Source organism: Babylonia areolata, chromosome 12 (assembly GCF_041734735.1).
Source record: "Babylonia areolata isolate BAREFJ2019XMU chromosome 12, ASM4173473v1, whole genome shotgun sequence".
NCBI classification, from domain to species: domain Eukaryota; kingdom Metazoa; phylum Mollusca; class Gastropoda; order Neogastropoda; family Buccinidae; genus Babylonia; species Babylonia areolata.
The window spans coordinates 6,967,028-6,991,220 of NC_134887.1; the positions used below are offsets into that span (position 1 = coordinate 6,967,028).

The 24,193-nt window shown below is 41.5% G+C and overlaps 2 protein-coding genes across 2 annotated transcripts in view; one reads left to right on the forward strand and one right to left on the reverse strand.

The window, feature by feature from the left end:
- Nucleotides 1–10,974, reverse strand: part of LOC143288356 (beta-glucuronidase-like) — a 29,418-nt gene extending 18,444 nt beyond the window's left edge. The window contains exons 1-4 of the mRNA XM_076596740.1: nt 10,752–10,974; nt 8,677–8,853; nt 2,444–2,619; nt 187–329 (exon numbers count right to left, since the gene is read on the reverse strand). Of these exons, the coding sequence (XP_076452855.1) occupies nt 187–329; nt 2,444–2,619; nt 8,677–8,853; nt 10,752–10,958 (703 nt within the window). The 5' untranslated portion in view covers nt 10,959–10,974. The remainder of the gene's footprint in view (nt 1–186; nt 330–2,443; nt 2,620–8,676; nt 8,854–10,751) is intronic.
- Nucleotides 10,975–11,052: 78 nt separating this feature from the next.
- On the forward strand, nt 11,053–15,980 carry LOC143288357 (uncharacterized). Its single transcript, XM_076596742.1, has 3 exons — nt 11,053–11,188; nt 13,457–13,568; nt 15,425–15,980. Exons 1-3 carry the CDS (start codon nt 11,121–11,123, stop codon nt 15,569–15,571), a joined length of 327 nt encoding a protein of 108 aa, XP_076452857.1. The 5' UTR covers nt 11,053–11,120; the 3' UTR covers nt 15,572–15,980.
- Nucleotides 15,981–24,193: the final 8,213 nt, after the last annotated feature.

Consider the following 24,193-nt stretch of genomic DNA (forward strand, 5'->3'; position numbering starts at 1 on the left):
GGTGTTTGGTGGTTGTTGTTGTTGTGTGTGTGTGTGTGTGTGTGTGTGTGTGTGTGTGCATGGTGTGTGTGTGTGTGTGTGTGAAAAATAATAAAAGAAAGTGGTCCGCATGATGTGGGAGTTGAACCCGCGCACATTCGCTTCCATGGAGGGGTGCATCACCACGAGGCCAACGCTCCACCTTACCGTTTTGCCCCTGCAGAGCGGTGATGATGGTGATGTCGTCAACGTACACCTTTGGAGTGGTGTACAGGTGGACGTGGCGGTGAATCCCCGCGTAGTTGAAGAAATCCATCTGCAACTCTTGCACGAAATAGCCCGGGGGGTACCTGTTTCAACAACACGATGAACAATGAAACACATTTCTCTTCATGTGACACGTGCACACTGGTGTGTGTCCTGTTGTACTGAGACCTTTGTTTTACTGTCGTTAGTCTTTGTATTCATGTTGTTAACAACCTGTTCTTAAATTTTACTTTGACTTTCTAGTGCTTTTCCTGCTGAGATCAAGAGTAATGACGTGCAGTGGTGAATATTGTTTCGATAATTTGCGTTCCATGACTAAGTGGACAACAACAACTATGAAAATGTGACAGAAAACCAAAGTAATGCTGTTGTTGATCAACTGATGTGATTCTGGTTATCCTGGTGATGATTTTTTTTTTCTTTTTTGTTTTGCTTTTTAATCTGAGTTATCCTCCCCTGATTGGGAGTTATCTCATCTTGTCAACATGGAACTTATGATAACTATGTTTTCCATTCATTTTCCTTCAAGAAAACATATACTTTTACATACTTTTGCGCATAATTCTGATTTTTTGTTGTTGTTTTTTCTCAGAAATTGGTGATTATTTTGCAAAAGTCACAAATAGTCCTGGAAAAGAAAGGATTAAACAGATTGTTTTTGCCCATGCAAAGTTAAGGATAACCGTGCCACTTGCAGGCAGAAAAAAAAAAAAGAAAGAAAGAAAAAAAAAGGGGGGGGGGGGGTTGCACTGAAGTGACATGCACGCCCCATGGAGAGCAGCCAGTATTTCACACAGAGAAATCGGTTGTGGCAGAGAGTAAAATGATACAACACAATAAAGAAAGCGTGTATACGTCAAGCATCAGAAACACTGTACAGTATCTGTGTATCTTGCCCCGACAGATTTTTTTTTTTTAATCCATGACCATCCCTAAAGAAAGCATGTAAAAAACACAACCATTAAAACTATAATACTGTATAACAAATAGTAAAGAGTGGTAACTCTCTCCATTCACAAGATACACAACTTCAAGTCAGTGCTGCTTACACTACCGATTCAGCTAGCACACAGGTAAATAAAAGGTACATTGGAACAAACCCAGGCATTTCCTCATAAAAGGAAGTGCTGGGCCTGTCCCTATACCGATCATTTGACATGTGCACACAGCAGCAAAGACAGAAGAAATGTGCAAACACAAATTAGCTTTTATTCAAGACTGGCATAGCCTCTTAAATCCTGAACAAGCCACACAGAACACATGGACAATACAGAACAAACACATAGTTGCCTCGGTGGTTTTTCAACTGGATACTGTATATATATATATATATATATATATATATATATATAATTATCTTACCTTATTAAGATTGTTTCTCCATTGTTTTAAAACAATTTATCTCTGGGATAGTTTTCTTTTCCTTCCTTCTTTAATTGTCTTCTTTTCTTTAGAAGGGTGTGTGTTTGTGTGTGTGTGTGTCCATTTTGCACACTTGTGTGAGTACGGCCTGTGTGGGTACGCACAGGTTTCTTGAACGTCGCCCTTTTCAAGAAAAATTATTTCATTTATTTTCATTCTATTTGCTGTTATATTCTATTTTATTACATTTTAAAGAATTTACTCATTTATTTAACTATTCTGTTCAATTTATTCATTTCATTTCCTGTTAATGTTTTACACAAACCCAGGATAACGATAAGTCAATCATCAAGGCCTGACCAGTGTATTGGGTTTATTGGAAGGTCAAGCATCTGCTTTCCTTTATTCTAAATTTTTGCTCCTTTTTTTTCAAGCAAAAGAGGTTTAGTTTATAATTAAAGTATTGATAAGTCTGCATGCTTTGACACATCAATGAAAGTGAAACATTTGGAAAGGGGGGTAATTAAGTCTGACTGAGGGAGCAATGGTGACAAGGTCTAAAACTACTAAGCAGTTGCGCTCTCTTTTTTTTTTTTTTTTTTTCTTTCTTTTTTCCAGAACTGGTTTCACCTTTTTAACAATGTAGCCTTAGCTAAAATTCTGTGAGGAAAAAAAAAACTTTGTAAAAATGAATAGGCCCATAATATATATATATGTATGTGTGTGTGTGTGTGTGTGTGTGTGTGTGTGTGTGTGTGTGTGTATGATGCTCACATGCCTCCTTTGGGGACAGCTGTCCTAAATTTTAAATGGAAAAACCTGTCAAACACCCCACCTTTTGGTGTTAGTTTCGAACTTCAAGGAGCCGGGAGGGAGGGTCGTGGGTAACAGTGTGTTGTTGACTGCCACAGTGAGCCGATTGGCTCCGTTGAAGTTGACGGCTGAATTGATCTGACCTTCAAAGGGCAAATGGCCACCGTTGTGGGACATCACCTGCTGTCCATTCACCCACTGGAAGTTGCATTAAGATCAAGGTCAATGTCTATTTGAGAAAAATATCCGTAAGGGCACATGGGAAAAATTAAGTCAGGAGAGAGAGAAAAAAAAAAAGCAAACAAAACATGGCAACAATTAAGTGGCACTCTTATGCAGTATGTAATGAACATATGAATTTACATAAATAAAACAATGCACTGCTATTAGTTATTATCTGAATGAAGAAGCCCTTTTAAGAAGACACAGACTGCATTTATATATTCACTGAGACAATGTCTACCGGAATTAAGTTAAGTAGATAATATACCAATAACTTTGCTTAATGGCAATGCCTATAAAATAATACTGCCTTTTCCTAAAGTGGATCTTTAAAACATCCAGCCTTACTTATTTTGCTTTGAAATAACGTTTCAACCTCTCTTGACTGATATCCACATCACTCAAGGTAAATCTGTATCATTCAGATCTAGTGAAAGAATCTGCCAGCACTAAGTGACTTTCTTAAGTAAATCTGTATCATTCAGATCTAGTGAAAGAATTTGCCAGCATTAAGTGACTTTGTTAGGTAAATCTTTATCATTCAGATCTAGTGAAAGAATTTGCCAGCACTAAGTGACTTTGTTAGGTAAATCTGTATCATTCAGATCTAGTGAAAGAATTTGCCAGCACTAAGTGACTTTGTTAGGTAAATCTTTATCATTCAGATCTAGTGAAAGAATTTGCCAGCACTAAGTGACTTTGTTAGGTAAATCTTTATCATTCAGATCTAGTGAAAGAATTTGCCAGCACTAAGTGACTTTGTTAGGTAAATCTGTATCATTCAGATCTAGTGAAAGAATTTGCCAGCACTAAGTGACTTTGTTAGGTAAATCTGTATCATTCAGATCTAGTGAAAGAATCTGCCAGCACTAAGTGACTTTGTTAGGTAAATCTGTATCATTCAGATCTAGTGAAAGAATCTGCCAGCACTAAGTGACTTTGTTAGGTAAATCTGTATCATTCAGATCTAGTGAAAGAATTTGCCAGCACTAAGTGACTTTGTTAGGTAAATCTGTATCATTCAGATCTAGTGAAAGAATTTGCCAGCACTAAGTGACTTTGTTAGGTAAATTTCTCGTCTTCTGTCTCTGTCCTTCTCTCTGCATCTTTCTGTCTGTTTACAGAGCTCTGCATTCACGCTGTGCCCAGCAAGTTGCTGACACTGAAAGCAGCTGTCTGAGAATTGTGCAGATGTCATTTTGCACTTTCCCACCATGCATACCGGCTGTAACAAGTGTAAGCGTTCACACTGGCCATCAACCATCTCCAGCCAGCAGTTTGATTTGTAGCATGCACACAAATGAAACTGATGGCTGGTCAAAGGGACAGAACTCTTCAATGATTCTAGCAGCGAGAATCCCGATAATATTTGTTTCCTTTGTCTGAAGAGCACCGCAGGTGACAACAATTGACTGTGTCTGACTGAATTGTGTTGGGTGTGTCTGGCTGACAGCAACCGGCTGGTAGCAACTGACTGGGCTTTGTGTGAACATAGTCTTACATCCCCCCCCCCCCTAACCCCCCCCCCCCCCCCCCTCCCTAAAAATCTGCTTTCTTAAATAATCATGTACATATATATGTGTGTGCATATTTCTTAAGGTGTGTTTCTGCTTCTTCATCAAGAATAATCATAATTATTATATTATATATATTTATATAGCACTGAATCTTGTGCAGAGACAAAGTGCTTTCGCACCAGTCATTCACACACATCAAGCATGCAAATATTACTTAATATGAATGTCCACACGTGCATGTTCTTGTTTTTCAAAGTTCTATATACAATCAATGTATGCGAGTGTGTCTGAATGTCCTGCTGTACTTCAATGTTAGTTTTGTTCATATTCTAATTTCAGATTTCTCTTGGCCCTGTGGGCTGTGTGTAAAAAAAGAAAATAAATTGAATGTGTTATAGTGTGTCAGGCACCTATGGTGGGGATTTCTGATGGACCCTGGTGGACCCCTCCTACCCCCTACCCCCTCCCACCCACCCCTCTCCTCTCCTCCGTCACCCTTCTCTTCGTAACCAAAACACTATGCTGAACTCCTTCCCCTGACACCTGTAAACCCTGTCAACCCCCCAACCTCCATGTACCCTCTCCCCCTTCCCCCACACCCCTTTCCTTGGCCTCAGAGTGCGGAGAGAGAGCAAGACAAGATTTTAAGGAAGCTGACATTTCATTGTGTGGGACCCCATTCATCCTCAGCCCCTTCCCTCCCCCACCTTTTCACCACCCCCCCCCCCCCCCCCCGCCCCCCCGCCCCTCCTCCCCCTCCTTGGTATCTATCCCTGCCAACACCTCCCCACCCACATACCCTCTCTCCCTCTTCACCGCCTCCCTCTCTCCGAGCTGAGTCCGGAGGAAGCAAGTTATCGCAGAATAACTAATCAAATGTGATGTCTCCTCAACCGCAACCACTCATCTTCTAGGTCAGGTCACAAATGTTTGATTTCTCTCCCCGATACATTCCCCTGGCCCTTTCCTTCCCTCTTTCATCACCATCACCCATGTTTCCTCCTGTGTTAACCTTTCCTTTCGGGTGATATTTACCGGCACATGACACCACCATGGTGGTGTGTGTGTCACCACTAACACTAGCTATCAGACGACGCTGCTTGAGGCAGGCCAGGAGAGCTGGATGGGCAAGACAGTACCATGGGGGCTGTGAGTGTCAAACTAGCAACTATTTTTGGACTTAGTTGAATGCTTGGTGGAGTTGGGTTCTGTGACAAACGCACTGGCTCAGTGGGATCGTATTCTGTCACATGAACATAAAGTGAACCTTGAAACGTGGGACTGTGAGTAATGCTTGTACTTGTATTACTTGTATGCTTTGTTGGTAATTTTACTTTATGGTTTTGGAAACAGTTTGGTGTCAGCTGAAGTGTGATGTTGTATCACAAGAGCATCGGGAGACACTTTCAGCTGATGTGGTATCGCAGATAATGTAACTGGAATGTGTTGATGCAGATACCATGACTTGTGAGAGAGTATAACCAGTGTGTGTGTGGCTTAATTGTATTGAAGTTAGTGACTGAAAGAAAAGTGGTTAAAATACAAAATGTAGCTACTACTTGACTAAATGGGGCACTAGTTCCAGGTATCAGGGTATCCCCCCCCCCCCCCCCCCCCTGCATCTGCTCCCCGCTCCCCCCCCCCTCCCCCTTCGTTGTTCGCTACAGGTATTATGGCAAGGTGCTTGGATATCATGTTTGGGTTTAACCTTCGCTGGCTATCGTGGGTCGTACACGACCCAGAAGGGTACAAAAACGCAAATATCTCAGCCAATTCTTAATATTTTTCTACGAAATTTCAGAAATGCTTCCTACACCTAAAAGACCAACTTTTGCCTAAAAATGAAAAAAAATTCATTAATTAGTTAATGAGTAATTAAAGGTGGCGTTTTAACTACACACAGATGCTTGTGTGGGTCGTGTATGACCCATGCTTTTTAAAGAGGAAAAAACGTGGTCATCCCTCGAAAGCTCGAGTGGGTCATGCACGACCCAAACCTTTTTAATAGTGATTTCAGAAGGTTAAATTTGCAATTAGTGAAGGAAAATAAAGAAGTTTTACTTACAATAGCCTCACTACCCCACTACTCTCCCACTCTCTCTCTCTCTCTCTCTATCTCTGTGTGCATAAGTAGGGTTTGTATGTATGTGCATGTGGTGTTATGCGTTTGTGTGTGTGATCAGTTGTGTGTGTGTGTGTGTGTGTGTGTGTGTGTGTGTGTGTGTGTGTGTGCGTGTGTGTGTGCGTGTGTGTGAATGCGTGAGCATGTGTTTCTTCTGAGTGTATGTGTTTGTGTGAGTCTGTGTGTGCGTGTGTGAGCGCATGTGTGTGTAATCAGTTGTTATGATATGTTTTCCTTTTCTATATTTTGTTATAAGCTTTGGAGGAACATACAGGTTTTTGTCTCTTTACAAAGTATGGGTCGTGCACGACTCACACAAGCTTTCGAGGAATAGACAGGTTTTTGTCTCTTTACAAAGTATGGGTCGTGCACGACTCACACAAGCTTTGGAGGAATATACAGGTTTTTGTCTCTAAAAGGTATGGGTCGTGGACGACCCACATGAGCTTCCGTGTGTAGTCAAAAGTGACAGCCAGCGAAGGTTAAATGGTGTTGCATTCTGGCTTAATTGTTAATGTTCAGTGACATGTCAGTGGTGTGTCAGTTGTTGACAAACTGTGGGAACAATGTAAGCATTAAGTCACAAAGAAACACAGAGATTATGTGTGTGTAGCATCTAAGTAGAATGATTTGGTTAGCTACTCTCGGGAGTTATTTTGAGGTTTGACCTACCTATTTTGCATGTTTGGTCATGGTTATGTTTAAGGTGAACAAGACTACAGGTTTACTGTGTGTTGAGGAATTTCCATGTTATGTGTGCATGGGTGATACAGCAACATGAGGAACATGTGTGACTTGCTAGTAGTTGTGATTACCATGTGCTGTAGTCATGTGTTATGTGCCAGTGGGATAATACATAGCTGTATGTGTTTGACATGATCCGAGACCACTGAGAGGCAGTCCTATGTTGGTGCACACACACAGGTAGCTAAATATTTACCAGACAATTTACCTGGTACCATGCTTACCAGTGAGATACCTTGTAGAGACAAAGTGGGGATTTCTTCAGTCTTAATGGAAGCAGCTATCATTGTATGGCGGTTTAACAGGAGTTGAGTTCTGGGAGTTTGTATTTGTTAGTCATATATTTGTTGTAGTTGTTGGGGGTGGGTTCTATCTTTGGTACAGCGTTTTCCTCAAGAGGGTAAAGAAGAACAGGAGGGGGAGGAAAAGGGAATAAACACCTCACACAAGATCGTTTTTCAGAGTTTCTCTATTCTGATCTCGTAATTGCGTCAATGTGCGACAACGCGCTACAATGCGCGACAATGCGCTACAATGCGCGAGCCTCTCATCAGTGTGACAACAGGCCAAACATCGAAACACTAGGACCCGTCCGGTCCAGCCGATTCTCGCACTCTGGCTTACAGTTGCTGTGACGGGATCAGCTAAGCTATCCAGAACTCTACTCACTGACACTGAGGAGCAATGATCACAATAAAATCATATTCATAAGAAACACGCAACTCCTTCCCCTAGCATCACAAGCAACAACACGCATGCGCAATCTCAACCACACATTCAAATTGCCACAAAAATAAATGCTATTACATATTTGGTGCACATTATCTTACATCACTGATTGTTGGTGGCAAGCTAAATGAGCTTGTTTTACATCTTTACGTAGATTTCTTTGAGAAGATTGTGTACAGCTCGGCACCGACTGAAGGAATGGAGAAATGTTATCTATGGTGTTGTTTGATTTGTCCAGACAACATACAGCCATTCCTTTAAGATCAGCCTTTAATTAATGGCAATGATGTCTAGCATATGCTTTGGTACTGTTTTGACCTAGGTTTTGGTGTTGTGTGTGTTCCAGGTGTGCTGTTTAAGTTAGGGATATAAACACCTCAATTCATCTTACTAGAACTAAAAGACCCTGCTTTTGGTTTGAGGAGAGAGTGGAGTGTGCACCTGTCCTCTGCCTGTGTCCCCCCATTAAAAAACAAACAAAAAAACTCCTTTTCCTTCTCTTTCTCTGTGTTCTCGCATATTCAAATGCACACATTCTAATTCTTGATATGGTACAGATCTATAATTCATAGTATAATAAAACATAACTAACAATAATCATGATACTATGCCATACAATCATGATATAATTATAATGCAATACAACACAAAATCATATATCATACCATATATTTTACATAATACACTATAACAATCAATGCGATATGATGTACTAGTCCTACTACAATATCAATTTTAAGAGAATATAATAGAATGTATCATAATATATTGAATCCATAGCAAAAATTCATAACATACTCTCTGACACTGACACCCCATTTCAGTTACAAGTCTCAAATACATTATGAAGAATTTATACAGGCTTCTCCCAACGTACTCCACAAAAGCTTGCTCTTTTCCCCAGAAGGTTTTGACACTTACCACCATAGTGTAGTAGTGAGCACTGCTAAACCTCATGATGATTCGTTCGTCCTGCCATGCTTTGGGAACGAAGAAGTCTGTGTCGTACCACACCCACCCAACGAAGTCACGCAGGGTTTTGTTGTTGGTGATGTCATTGTAGCTGGACGGTACCGGCATGGGAATAACCTGGCCAGTCTGAAAGTAAAAGAGATACAAGTCAGACTCAGACAATCAATAAAAATGATAATCATAGTAATGATAATAATAACAACAACAAAAGCAACTACGTAAACAATAACATCATCAACAACAACAAAAGTCTTAAAGGCCCATAGTCTTTTTTACCCATACTGCATTAGTGAATGAATACTTATATAGCACGCTATCCAGAAATCTGCTCCAGGTGCTTTACAAAAACACTTTTGTTAACATAACACATTACATTAATGTTACATACACACACCAAAACGTGACTACACACACACACACACACAAAATGCATACATACATTTTAACATACATGTGTATCTAACAACTATCCTCAACACATAAGAACACATAGGCAGGCACAAACTTATTTAAACATATGTGCACGTGCGTGCACACACACACAAATACACATTCATATACATGCATGTAGTTACATGTACACATACATATATGTATACACACATAGTCAAGCACAGCTAACGCAAAGGAAGTGGGCCTGCCACAATTGAACTCATTTCTGACGGAAAAGGTGAGTTTTGAGACGAGATATACATATATCCCCTGTGTCTAGGGCTTGGAATAGCAAGGTCCTCTCCTTCCGCCATTTTAACCTTCCTAAATCGAAGTCTGATACCTATTCACACCTGGATGGAGTCAGGACAATAGAAGTAAAGTGCTTTTCCAAAGGACACAACATCATGCTGAAACATGGTGAAATGGGGCCTCAGACCTTGATCACTGGTGAACACTGAATCACAATTTCAACACCTGATTCTGCCACTATGCCTCCACATGTGTGTGTGTGTGTGTGTGTGTGTGTTTCTGTGTGTGTGTGTGTGTTTCTGTGTGTGTGTGTGTGTGTGTGTGTGTGTGTGTGTGTACAAATCCTCAACGCCACCTCCACAGTATTTAAATAACATTAACTCTCTCCGGACGAAGGAATGCTCACACATTCCTACACAAAACGTATTCGGATTCAGACGAAGGAATGGAATAGCATTCTCCGAAACTAAATTTCCATCATGCGCTGTACACGTGGTTTTGTGATTAGCCAAGCCGAGTGCGCTATTCTGGGTCACTCCACAATCGAACAGTATGACTGGTCAGCCTGGGATGTGTGGCCTGTCTCGCACACACGCTGACTGGTCACTGACTGGTCGTCTGCTCGTGTGCCAGCCTGTTAGCAAAGCGGGCTCTTCTCAGAATGTTGTGAAGCGAACAAGGCAGTGACAGCAACATTTTAGGGTTGCCGAAGTACATGTACTTGAAATGCTACAAACTGAAGGGTCGGACATTGAAGAGGTGGATGATGACGAAGAAGAAAGCGAATTTAATGCAGAAAGCGAGCATGGGTATGGTGATTCGGGGTGAAAAATTGGCAATATTTTCTACATATGGCAAAACTGTAAAAATAAGATGAGAAATTTGATTTTTTTTTTATGTAATAGCTCAACACGTAATAAACCAGTTCTGAAAGTTTCATTTTCTTACACAGTATTTTGTATTTTTTGTAATTTTTTTCCAAACCCTTACAAATGGGCCGTCTGTGGGGAAAAGCAAGGGAGAAAACTTGTCGTCCCGAGTGAGTTAACTGCAGGGTAGGAAGGAGGGGGAGAGGTACAGAAAAAAATGTTAACGACGTAAAAGAATTCCCTGTAGTTGTTCATGTATCTATATGAGTGTTCTCTTCCTTCTTTACAATTTTTCTGTCCCTCTCCTGCCCCTCCCTACCTTCCCTCTCTCAATCGAGCGGCTGAGTAATCAGCTTGGTATTTGTGGCTGTCTTAACGGATACAGCTTAAGCCTGCAGTTAAAAAAAAAAAAATGCATGGTTTTCATCACCTCCAGCACACAAACACTAGCGAGCGATTTTATAAACTTACAGCAGACAGTGGTTGCGTCCACCACTGATCAACAAAACTCTCGTTCCTTGACGGAGACAAGTCTGCTCTGAAATTCCACATTCCATCAAGAGTTTTAACCAGGCGACTTTCCGAGTCTCGTGGATACAGCATTCCAGCAGACAACACATGCCCAACCAGTGCCGACAACAGCACACACCATTGCGTCTCTCTCCACACACCCACCATTTTCACTTTCGTTTGTCATGTGACATGTCAACAAACACTGGCCTTATGTCCCTTGGTTTGTGAAGGGCCTTAACTACATAATTTCCGACTGATACTTCCGGGCTCGGTAAAGTCAAAGTCGTGCGGTCGAGACAAGATAACTTTTCATTTCAAAGTTGAACCATGTTCTTGACACGATTCCTCCAGTTTTACAAAAGACACAGAGGAACACCTGGCCTACTGAGAGCTGGGTAAGCTTTCTTTTTTTGTTTTTGTTGTAGAAAGATGTGACCGGCAGTGCAGAACACACTCAAGAAGATCTGATTCTGAAGTAGTTCGTATATATTGCCATTGGCATTATTTTTTTTTGTAATCATTCGGTTCATGGTTTCAAAATGAGACAGTTGATGACACAGATCCATCCAGCCTTTCAGTACCACGCATTATTTTGGCTTGTGTTTCCCAGTTGCCAGACGGTTTTGGTTAACAAATTATGTGGAGTGTTGGCCTAGAGGTAACGCGTCCGCCTAGGAAGTGAGAGAATCGGAGCGCGCTGGCTCGAATCACGGCTCAGCCGCCGATATTTTCTCCCCCTCCACAGGCCCTTGTGTGGTGGTCTGGACGCTAGTCATTCGGATGAGACGATAAACCGAGGTCCCGTGTGCAGCATGCACTTAGCGCACGTAAAAGAACCCACGGCAACAAAGGGGTTGTCCCTGGCAAAATTCTGTGGAAAGATCCACTTCGATAGGAAAAACAAATAAAACTGCACACTGGAAAAAATACCAAAAAAAATGGGTGGCGCTGTAGTATAGCGACACGCTCTCCCTGGGGAGAGCAGCCCGGATTTCACACAGAGAAATCTGTTGTGATAAAAAGAAAAGAAATACAAATACAAACATTCTGGCTTTCAAACCACCACAAGAAAGTATGCTGTGTACATCTACTACATGTATACAAGTTACAACCCATACTTCTCAGGTCAGGTTCTCAGATACGAAGGGAAAATGAACAGACTTTTAATTTCTGATAGAATGAAGTCCTGTATCATGCTGATTAGAAAGGAGTGAATCATTGATTTCGGGTAAACAAGTTTAGATAATTTATTAATATATGCCATAGACTATAAAAGTAACCAAAATAAACCAAGAAAATACTTGAACAAAGTTTTTATCCATAGCTTATGTACAAATATGGTGCTGAATTATAATCCAGTATTCTGGCATTATATGCAAACTCTCTTCCATACTATATGCACTTTTTCTTGCATGTGTACACACCCACCCACACACACACGCTGACATACACATACACACACACACACACACACACACACACACACACACACCATCCTATCATACATGCACACATACAAACATGCATACACACACGGTCACTCACGCGCACGTGCGCGTGCGCCCACACACACACACACACACACAATACACAGTGACACACATTACTCTTTGTTACTCTCACACACACGTGACTCTCACTTTATCACACACACACATGCCCACCCCCCACTCCCCTCGCACACACATACACACACACACACACACACACACTACTCTCTGCTACTCTGATAGCTTTCTCCCCTTTGCATGCAACATCAAACTCCACAACCACCCCTCCCATCTCCCCTCTCTGTGTCAAACAAAGTATCTGACAAGGGTTTGGTTATGATCATCATCAGCCATTTTGAAAACCTCACCTGGATATCTGGGAAGGGTACTGCAAATAACAAATAACATCCTGTGATGACCATATAAAGTCTTATAATGTTTTGCTCCTCATGAATAAAAGCAGACATATCAAGCTTTTCTATTGGTACGTATTGGGGGAAAAAACATAATCTAACAATAGGGTAGAACAATTCCTGCTTTGAGTATGACGATCACAGCTTTATCTGTCATGGAGCATTTTCAAGTACTTCAGAACTCCCCTGAAATTTGTTATGGGGCACTGAAGAGGTTAAAAATAGAAGAAAGTGCAGTATGTTTCCAGACCCTGAAGAATGCAAATCAAAATATATGAAAGAATCACTGCAGATTCAGTCCTTGTAAAATTGATTGCACAGTCAGAGTGTAAAATTGTGTTATTGATATAGATTCAGATACCAATTTTTGCTGGCTATTAACTGTTATTGTGTTAATGTTCAACTCATTAGCTGGATGATTAATACAACAGAGTCTGTTTTATCTATTATGCAGAATGATTTATGAATATTCAGTGCTATTTTAGATAATCTGTCTGGCTGGGAGATGTTGTATATAATCTGTCTGGCTGGGAGATGTTGTATATAAACTGTCTGGCTGGGAGATGTTGTTTCAGTTGATTCTAATATAAGTAAAGCTATTTATCACGTTTATTTCATTATGATTATGATTTTTTTGTTATTCTCAAATTGTTGCAGTGTTGTTTCAGCTGATTGTAATGTAAATAACTTTTAATAAGTGAAGATAACTATTTATCATTTGTTTTGAATGTGATTTTGTGTTATTCTCAAATTGTTGCAGCAAACATCGAGCATTGCCGTATATCAGCGTCTCACTGAAGAGGGAAGCGCTGAAATGGTTGATGTTGGAACAGCAGAACTTGGAAGTGCTCTCCAAACCCTATCTCACTCCGGTGATTTTTTTTTCCCCAATTTATTTACAATTACTGAATTAGAGTGGACTGAATCTACAGAACTTGCTGCTGAAGTGTTTCTGTCAAACTAGAAAAATAATGTTTTGGCCTTTTAATCTACATTGTAAATCTAGCTATGGTATTCAAATAAATTCTGTAAGAATTGTTTACCTTAACTGAGACAAAGCATGTTCAGATATAATAAAAGGAATGATGGTGAGTGAAAGCAAAACTATTTCAAATGTTTGTTTTCCTGATTGAGACTGTGTCAAATGAAAGTGAAACTGTTTTAAATGTTTGTTCTCCTGAATGTGATGGAGACTATGTCTGTTTAGTAGGTAGGCTCTGAAGGCCCTGACCAGTAGGTTGGGTCTTGGCATTGGTTGGGGATCTGCTTCACCATCTTTTTCTTTTTCTTTTTTTTCATTTTTTTTTTTCATTTTTTTTTCAAACAAATGTACTGTATCAGTGAATGTGCAAGGATCAGTCTGCATGCTTTGACACCTCCTTCGTCCTTGAAACTAAAACTGAAACATCAGTTTAATTACACATACTTAACCGTGACCTACTAGTGCAGACTCCGGCAGGGGTCTGACATTCCTGTCCTGTGCAAACTACTATCCGCCTATGCGGAGAAAACAAAAGTAGCTGCGGCTGATAACCTCCCGGAAGTAGGTAACCTCCCCTTTGCCCCCCTGACTAGCACCCTCTTTTTCCAGCAGTCATTATGACTCCTGTTCCTGTGCTCTTCATACGGCTAAGTTTTTTTTTCGTATTTTCTATCCGTCTGTCGATTCTCTGGCGTTCTTGTTTTTTGTCAAATTTTGTCTTAAACCAGGTCACATAATTATATGGTTCGATTGGGAGAGCGGGCTAAAATTAAGGCGCGATCGTAATCGATTCGCGGACACTCTGGGCCCTCTATTTCTGGCCCTCTCAACAAACATCAGATGTCTAGGCCTTTAAGGACAGTGACCAGTTCCCTGCAGTATGCAGCTGGTAGACTCTGCTTACGGTGTGGTGGTGTTCCCAGTCTCCATGAGGGAAAGAACCACAAATCTGATGACTTTAGAATGATCAGTAACAAAGAGAATAAAACAGAGAAATATATTGCAAACAAGCAAATGATAATATTTCTAATCTTCCACAGTAACTTCCATTAGTGTTCCAGTGACACTTTGTGGATAATGTGTGGAGATGTTTTTTTTTGGGGGGGTGGGGTGGGGGGGAGGGGTGTTCTTTTTTTCTTTCTTTTTTTTCCCCCAAATCCCCCATGTCAGTATATGTGAAAACCTGCTAATGCCTCAGTCTCCATTGTGTATATATGAATAATATACTATATTGCATGCAGAAGATCAATATATATTGCATGCGTAACACAAGATGAACAACCTAGTTACAATTTGAATAATAGTAATAATTGAATTTATATAACGCCTTCCATGCTCAGTTGCGCTGTGCAATGTAAAAACCTACGTGTAGAACATGTATTTAACCACTAAAATAACTACTTGCATGCATAGCCCTACACAGACACCCAGCCAAACACTAACAATAATTTACGTACCCCCCCCCCCCCACTCCCCCCACCCTCCGACCTCCCCCCTGTCCCCCTCCACCCCTCCCCCCCACACACAAAAACATTGCACACACCTTAACACTCAACAAACATGCACATCACATGACTTAAAATATAAATGATGCACAGCTCACATCACACAACGTTCAACACCAATTATCACAATACTTAAAAATCACACCACCATCTTGAAAACTAATCACATCCATCACAATGCCCAAATAATGCTCATATCAGAACACAGCGTTCATTTGCTTTTGTCTCGTTCTGTCTTCAGGAGGAGGAGTATCATTCTGCCAAGACCAGAAAGGAGCAGAAGAGTTTCATCCAGAAGAAGCTTGAGGAGCAGCAAGCCAAGATGCTACCTCACCGAACCGCTAACGACATCTTCACCAATTTGTACAGACAGAGGCGATGGGAGTGACTTCTCATTGCCGTTTGGGTGGGGCTCGTGTGTTGTTGGATTAGGTCATGGGCATGAGAGTGCACATATGTGTTGTTAGAGAGTTTAGGTATGTTAAATCTGAGGACTTTTGCAAACATGAGAGCATATTGTGTGAAAAGAATTATTTCTGTTGTGCATGGTGGTGAAAGAGTATGATGTTCGGATGAAGAAGTTTTCTCTTCAGTTGTTTTTGTTTTCGTTTTTCTTTGTTTATGTGTGTGTGTATGTGTGTGTGTGTGTGTGTGTGTATGTTCTTTGAAGGATGTTGATTTGTATCATTTGGTTTTGTTTCTTTTTATTGTTTTGGTTTTTTTTTTGGTTTTTTTTCTTTATTTGACAAAGCACTGTGAAATCTTGTTTGAATAAAGATATCTTGGCTATATTCAAATCTGTTGTATAACGTGGGTGAAAGTGTTTTAAAATCTCTCTCTCTCTCTCTCTCTGTGTCTGTCTCTCTCTCTCTCTAGGTATCCAAGTCAACCACAGTTAAGCTTACTTATAGCTTTTTGTAATGAAAGGATTGTGAGGATTTTTTCAATTTATTTATACAAAGCATTTCAGTTGCGATCGGTAATGACTTCATGATTACTGAACTCATTAAGATTAAGATTATGATTATTAGTCAAATGCAGATACTATATTGTTGTACATAATTTACCCCATTCATGAGCGGCAATGGCCTTATATGAATTAACCAGCCATCCAGCCATCCATCTCTCTCTCTCTCTCTCTCTCTGTCTCTCTCTGTCTCTCTCTGTGACACGCTTTCCATTCCACCCTTCCCACAGACATGAATGCGTATCTGTCCTTTCTCTCAGTCTCTCTTTTTTTCAAGTGTTCAGGTATATTCCAGTTTTAATCAGTCAATATTTCTCAAAGTCTACTTTCATCAGCTTAAGAATGTAAACTTATATAGGTGTCTTGGTAAGTTCAGATTTGGTATGTCCCCCATAAAATATTTGCGATACAGACCCCATTTAGATAATGATGATAACTATTGTCCTTTCTGTCATAATGCCTTTGAAAGTGAAGTGCATTTTCTTTTTATGTGTCACAAATATCAGGATCTGAGAGAAGATTTAATACCAGTTAAGTATTACAGATATCCATCATTCTTCAAGCTTTCTTTGATTCAAGCCTGTGAAAATGTTAATATTATTACAAAATTTTCTTTGTTTATATATAGAGCATTTTTTTTACTTTGACTTTGACTTGACTTTTTTTCTAGTGTCTCCCCATTTCTCAGCCTTTCTAAGGCAGTGATTGAAAATCAGAAAGGAGCCCTGTTACCAAATTTGTTGTCAATTACACACACACACACACACGCACACATATATATATATTGATAAGAAACTCTAGGGAGAGCTGGACAGTACAAGGTCTTCAGAGAGGCTCCTTTGGAGTGCATTTTCCCATGTCGTCCACTGTCCCTGCTGGACTGCCCTCTGGACTATGATGATCCTCTTCCTTCTTGATCTCCTGTATGATCAAGACTCTTTTTGCTTTCCCCTTTGCCTTGGACCACCATTCCATCTTTGTCGATCCCAGGCCCTGTCTTTGGGTTTGGGTGTGTCCTATTATTTCCTTCGTCCTGATTTCGCTGAAAGGGGCTGAATTTACGAGTTCGTAGGGTCGGCTAAAATCCAAAAGGTGACATCTCCCAACTGGTCATCGGAATTCAGGGCAAACTTTTACCATTCGATCACTAGATACCACGGTGACTTTCTTGTCCAGATTTCTGGTTTACCTAGATGACTGTGAGCGGCCAGTTTCTCACTTTTGAAGAGAAATCTTTGCTGATGAAATTGTTTCTCCTTTTCAGTTTAAATTATTCTTTCATAAAATTCTCTTTGTTTTTAAAGACTGTACAATGGGCAGCTTCTTCTTCTTCTGCGTTCATTCGTATGCACACGAGTGGGCTTTTACGTGTATGACCGTTTTTACCCCGCCATGTAGGCAGCCATACTCCGTTTTCGGGGGTGTGCATGCTGGGTATGTTCTTGTTTCCATAACCCACCAAACGCTGACATAGATTACAGGATCTTTAACGTGCGTATTTGATCTTCTGCTTGCGTATACACACGAAGGGGGTTCAGGCACTAGCAGGTCTGCACATATGTTGACCTGGAAGATCGTAAAAATCTCCACCCTTTACCCACCAGGCGCCGTCACCGTGATTCGAACCCGGGACCCTCAGATTGACAGTCCAACGCTTTAACCACTCGGCTATTGCGCCCGTCGACAATGGGCAGCGATGGGGAGGCTTGGAACTGGTGTCAGACGATGGACTCTGTCGAACTGGATTGTGTGTCTGATGACACTTACAGATTGTTCAAAAGTGATTTTGAATGTGAAAAATATTTTGAATTCATGAATATTAGATGTTTCCGTGAGTGTCTTGTGAAACTACGAATTGGTGCGTTACCAATAAAAGGATCCAGGTCCCTCAACATAAATTCTAGTTATTTATGTACAGTCTGTAAAGTTGATGAATCTGAACATCTCTTTATTCATGTGTGTCCCTCATATACCAGTATCAGAAACAAGTACTCACCCAAGACTGCACTGAAGTGCTGAAACATGGATCAATTAAAAAAAAGAAAAGAAAGTTGAGTATATATCTTTTCTATGCTGTTCGTAATAGACAACGGTTTGAAGATGTGTAATGTGACCTTTATTAACAATAGCTTGGTCTAAGTATTTAAGTTACTACTCAACTGACATGAAACATATACCAAAGGTGTACTCCCTTTTTTTTTTCTTTTTTCTTTTCTTTTTTTCTTTTCTTTTTTTTTTTTTTTTTGCAAGAGACCCTTTCCTATGGGCTGGTGGCCGCCTTAAGGAATAAAATTTTGTTCTTGTTCTTGATTGCGTGTCTGACATTTCTATAATTATAGTTTGTCTGCTTTCATTGATTTTCACCAACCAGTTCTTCACAGTCCTGATCAGTTGTCCTGCTTTGCAAAGTGTCAGAACTGGAAAGTCACTCAGATAAACACAATTGACTTTAGTCGTCTGTGCTAAATTGTGCATCTGCACTTACACAGCTCAGCTTTGTGTGTGTGTGTGTGCGCGCGCGCGCGCGCAGAGAGAGAGAGAGATGTAATCCTTTCGCCGAGACCGAATTAACGTTCTATGGACAGATCTTGTATCCCAGTTCAGATCCGTGTCCAAAGACGAAAATCCCACAAAAACAGACAACGCACCATCTTCCGATGGCTCAATACCTTTGCACAGCCTGACAGAGAAATGACTCAGCGATACATTACGTAACGTGCCTTTGACGTCACACTGAAGAGTAGTGGTCTCCAGCCTTCAGCCATTTTTCCTTCAGGTCAGATTGACAGTTGCATGATTCTTTCTTTTCTTTATTCCTTTACTCAGCTGGTGATGATATGCTGGGCGATAATGATAGGTATGTTTAGGCATTTGGGGATTTGAACAGTAGAAGAAGGGATAAATTACCACTGTTCAGTGACATAGATGTTTTAGGCTAGCCCACCTCAGATTGATATTTGCAGGAATTTTTTTTTCCATTCCTTTACTTAAATGTTGATAATATGCGATATAGTTTCTCCATATTTTCTTGAATTATTTAACTTATTGTTAGCAGATGATGCAGTTTTATTCTCAGAAACAGTTGTTGGTTTCAAACGTTTCCTGTAGAGTTACCAGAGACCCTGAGTTGAGAGTTGATATTTACAAAAGTAATACCTTTTTTTTCTTTCTTTTTTTTAAGGGTGGTATTTAGCTTCACGGGAGAGATGGATTTATTGTAATGCAAAAATAATGGCTGTTAAAAGTTATAAATACTCAGACTTGTAGTGATATATTTTTCAACGAAGCTCGGTTTTCATGAAGCTTGTTATGATTTGATAAACAGGTCTTTAAAAAAAAAGAAAAAAAAAAGAAAGAAAAAAGATTGGGTTTTCTGAGAACATTATTCAAATTAGAAAAATAGTTACTTTTTCTACCACGAAGCAGTGAAAATGAAATACATGAATATTTGCCACAGAAACTACACGATTTTGCGACTGAAGGGTGATTTCTGGCAACTAATGAATATTTCAAAATCCCATTTTGGGGGAAGGGAAAGTAGTCTTTAAAAAAATCAATATTCAATTCAAAAATAATGAAATGTTTTCTTTTTTTTTTTAATTAGAAATATAAAAAAAAAAACCCACCAGTAAGTCGCTGCATAGAAATAAATCCGAAAAGAGTGATATTGGAATGATAGAATAATAAAACCGGACTATTTATTTCACTGTAAGTTGTGTTGCAAACCAGTTCAAGCTTTGTTTGAGAAAGTAAGTACGAAGATATGTCATTTCAAATATGTTCAACCGAACACAAAAGATTTAATGAAAAATAATATGTGCTGGTTTCCATCACAATTATGAACACGATCTGTGAGGGGTGAAAGTTGCGCTACTTTTGATTTCGTTGACAGCTAGGGGCGCGAGAAGGTGCCCTTGTGCCAAGGGCCCTAACTGAAATGAGTTCCTTTTCTTCTGCAGAACACGTAAAAATTTGTCCAAAACACACGGAAGTTCATTTAATATAGAATCTGCACCCTCCATACAGCGGCGTTGGTTTTGTGGTGCGCGGTGGGTTCCCAACCGTTGCAGACTGTTGCGGTGTGTGTGCGTGTGTGTGTGTGTATGGGGATGATAAATTAAGCGGACGGGCTGACGTCCACAGCACAGCCTACTGAGTTTTATTTGCCTTAAGGAGCCCAGTGGTTACGACACCATGTCACGAACTTTTGTCTTGTTTTGTTGTTGCTGGTTTGTTTGTTTTTTTGTTTGTTTGTTTTTTCGCCCCCAGCCCCCAACTACACCCCCCCCCCTTTATTTTATTTTATTTTTTAACGTTGAATTTTGTACCTAGTTGGACAGTCCTGTGCGGCCAGAAGAGCCATCAGCAACAAAATTCCAAATGTCACATGTCCGTGCCAATCTACCGTAACAGGTCAGAAGTGATGGGTGATGTGTCCAACACATGGAAATGCCCCGTGTGTAACAGCTACCTCAGTCAGCTGCAGGCCCTGTTTCAGGACGGTGCCCCTCCTTCCAGCCTTGCCACTGCCTTAAGTCAGATACTGGACGCACCTGGACACCTAGATGGAGACATAAAGCCTTCCTCCCAAATACAGGACACGCCCAAACATCTTCCATTTAAAGACACAAAGCCTTCCATCCACAGAGAGGAAGCGCCCAAATATGTTCCATCAGAGGACACAAAGCCTTCTTCCGAGATACAGGAAGCACCCAAATATCTTCCATCTGAAGACACAAAGCCTTCTTCCACGATACAGGACACACCCAAATATCTCCAATCTCAAGACACAAAGCCTTCCATCCACAGAGAGGAAGCGCCCAAATATGTTCCATCAGAGGACACAAAGCCTTCTTCCGAGATACAGGAAGCACCCAAATATCTTCCATCTGAAGACACAAAGCCTTCTTCCGAGATACAGGAAGCACCCAAATATCTTCCATCTGAAGACACAAAGCCTTCTTCCACGATACAGGACACACCCAAATATCCCCCATCTCAAGACACAAAGCCTTCCATCCACCTAGAGGAAGCGCCCAAATATGTTCCACCAGAGGACACAAAGCCTTTCTCCAAGATACAGGACACGCCTAAATATCTTCCATCTGAAGACACAAAGCCTTCTTCCACGATACAGGACACACCCAAATATCTCCCATCTCAAGACACAAAGTTTTCCATCCACAGAGAGGAAGCGCCCAAATATGTTCCACCAGAGGACACAAAGCCTTTCTCCAAGATACAGGACACGCCTAAATATCTTCCATCTGAAGACACAAAGCCTTCTTCCGAGATACAGGAAGCACCCAAATATCTTCCAGCTGAAGACGGAAAACCTCCCCCAGAGAAAAAGGAATTATCCAAATATCTCCCTGCTGAAGACACAGAACCTTCCTCACAGATACAGGACATGCCCAGACACCTTCCAACTGAAGAAAAGAATCCTTCCTATAACATACAGAGCATGCCCAAATATCCTTCAGCTGAAAACACACAGCCGTTCTCTGAAATACAGGAAGCACCCAGATACACTGTTCCAGACACAACCCAAAGGGGAACTCAATCAACATCTCCAAGCAGAAACGAACAGGACAGGAGCCAGGACTTGCACATCCAACCGGACAATCATCAGAGTCCAGAATCACCACTCCCTCCAGCTCCAGACTCCCCATTTTTACAGAAGCAGAAACAGCTGGGATCAACCCCAGAACCTGCAGCAGCAGCGCTCAGCACCATATCCTCCAAACAAGAGCCTCCTGTGAACAGAGAAGGTCCAGACGCAAACTACGGGGTCTCCCTGCCCATGAATATTCAAGATGAAGAGCGCCGCACCCGAGAACGGAGCGGTTCCCTGGCTTCACTAGCGGCTTCAGGGGAGCTGTGCCAGTGCCAGACCCACCCAGACAAACCACTGGAGCTGTACTGCGTCTCTCACCATCAGCCCATTTGTGTGCTGTGTGCCAACACCACCCACCGCAGCTGTGATGACATGCTGACCTGTGACGAAGCGTATCAGGGGAGGATTGAAGAACTTCAGGATGTAATCATGGCCATGAAGGAAGAGGAAACAGCCCTTACCAAGCTGGTGAGTCATCATCCTCGTCATCATCATCGCCATCTTCATTAATTTTTTTTTTTATTACGGCCATCACCAACAAGGTCAAGGCCACATAAGAAGACGACAAAGCGCGTTTTGATTTAGTAATACACAAAACTCCGCTCCATCTGTCTCGCATATTCAAATAAAACAAAGCGGATTGCCTCTTCAACCCGAATCCTCTTCCCTTTCTATTCAAACTGTAAGCTGAATGAAGGTTTTTTGGTTAAAATTTGGATGACACTTTCTCATGAATGCATGTGGTGTCAGCGCGTGAGTATTTAGGTGTATTACTAAAGATTGTGTTCAAGGAAAACGATTTTGACGATCATTATCACCATCGTGACCGTCAGCGTCATCGTCATCATCATCATCATCATTACTACAACTACTACCATGATTTTTAATATCATCATCATCACCATCATCATTATAAGTTGTAGTGGTAGTAGTGGTGGTAATAGTAGTAGCTCTAGTGTTGTTATTCTTGCACATTACCTCCCACATCGTTGAGCAGTGTGCTGAGTTAGAGTGAACACTTCCGATGAAAGACACGTTCTGTTTCAGAGGGGAAAGCTTGAAGAGAAGCTGAAGGCTCTGCAGATGAAACCCACCCACACCCCAGGTGTGTGTGTGTGTGTGTGTGTGTGTGTGTGTGTGTGTGTGTGTGTGCACGCGCACGCAACAATTTGTGTACAGTGTATTGTGTGCTTGGGCTACATTTATTTTCGAGTATGTATCAATGCATTTCTATGTATCTATCGATGTAAACGCCACGACTTCCCTTTCAAGAAGGCGTGAGCATCAGTAGTCACAATCATTATCACATGTTATCATGAAATACGTGTGTTTCCATGGCAACGTTTGCTTTGCGCATTCTCGTGATCATTGGAAGCATATAAAAGCCTTCATGTTCTGATTGTCAAGTTTTCTTTTCCATTACATCAATAACCACACAGAAATATCTTTACCTTTATGTTTTCACAGCAGCTAGATAGATATCTCAGAATATTATGTTTTTCTTTTCTCTGTCACCACCTGTTCAGGTCATATTAAAATGGTGAAAACGGTGTATATATTGGTAGCTGTGTGTTGAAGTTCGTCATGCAAGTGATTCTGAAAATGATTTGCCATCCTTTCTGCAAAACACAGCATGAACCAGACAGCGCTGATTAACACGGCGTCTTTTCACTGCCCAGGAGACACCCTCCACGGTTCTGCTGCAACGAGAGGAGTACCGGATCCCAGCCTGCAGATTCGCACCCAAAGGAGCTCATCAGAAGTGGCCCTGCAGCAGCCAGCAGCATGCAGGCATAGTTCCCCAGACCGAGCCGACTCCCGAGGGAGGTCACTGTCCTTCGAAATACCGCAGTCAGCAACACACATGCGTAGGGTAGGCTCCCGAGAGAGCTCGGTGACCTTCCAGACGTCGCAGAAGCCACACGCTGCAGCAGCAGGAGCGTGGCCAGCGCGAGCAGCCTCATCCAGCTCCCCCACTGCGTGGATGGCGGCGGGGGCCCCAGCTGGTGGTGGTTGTTACCTCAGCATGACGTCCCCACCCTCTCCCAGGACGTCCCCTATCAGGCTTAGTCCACGACATTCCAGCAGAGAGATCCTGGAGAGCAAACCTTATGGCGCGGCTTTGGCCAGGGTTCTGCAGGTGGGCCACAGGGTCAAGCGAACCACAGACTGGATGTGTGAAGAGGTAATGCGTCGTCCTGAGGCAGCACTTTCTGCTTCATGATCCGATTCACTTCAGCCCATGGTGTCTGTCGCCAAGCACCACACATGCACACAAGCACACTCACGTACACGAACACACGCACGCACGCGCGCACACACACACACACACACACACAAGCGAGCGAACGCTTGCGTATATGTTTGTGCGCTGGATAGATAGATAGATAGATATAGAGAATATATATGTACATATAAATAACATT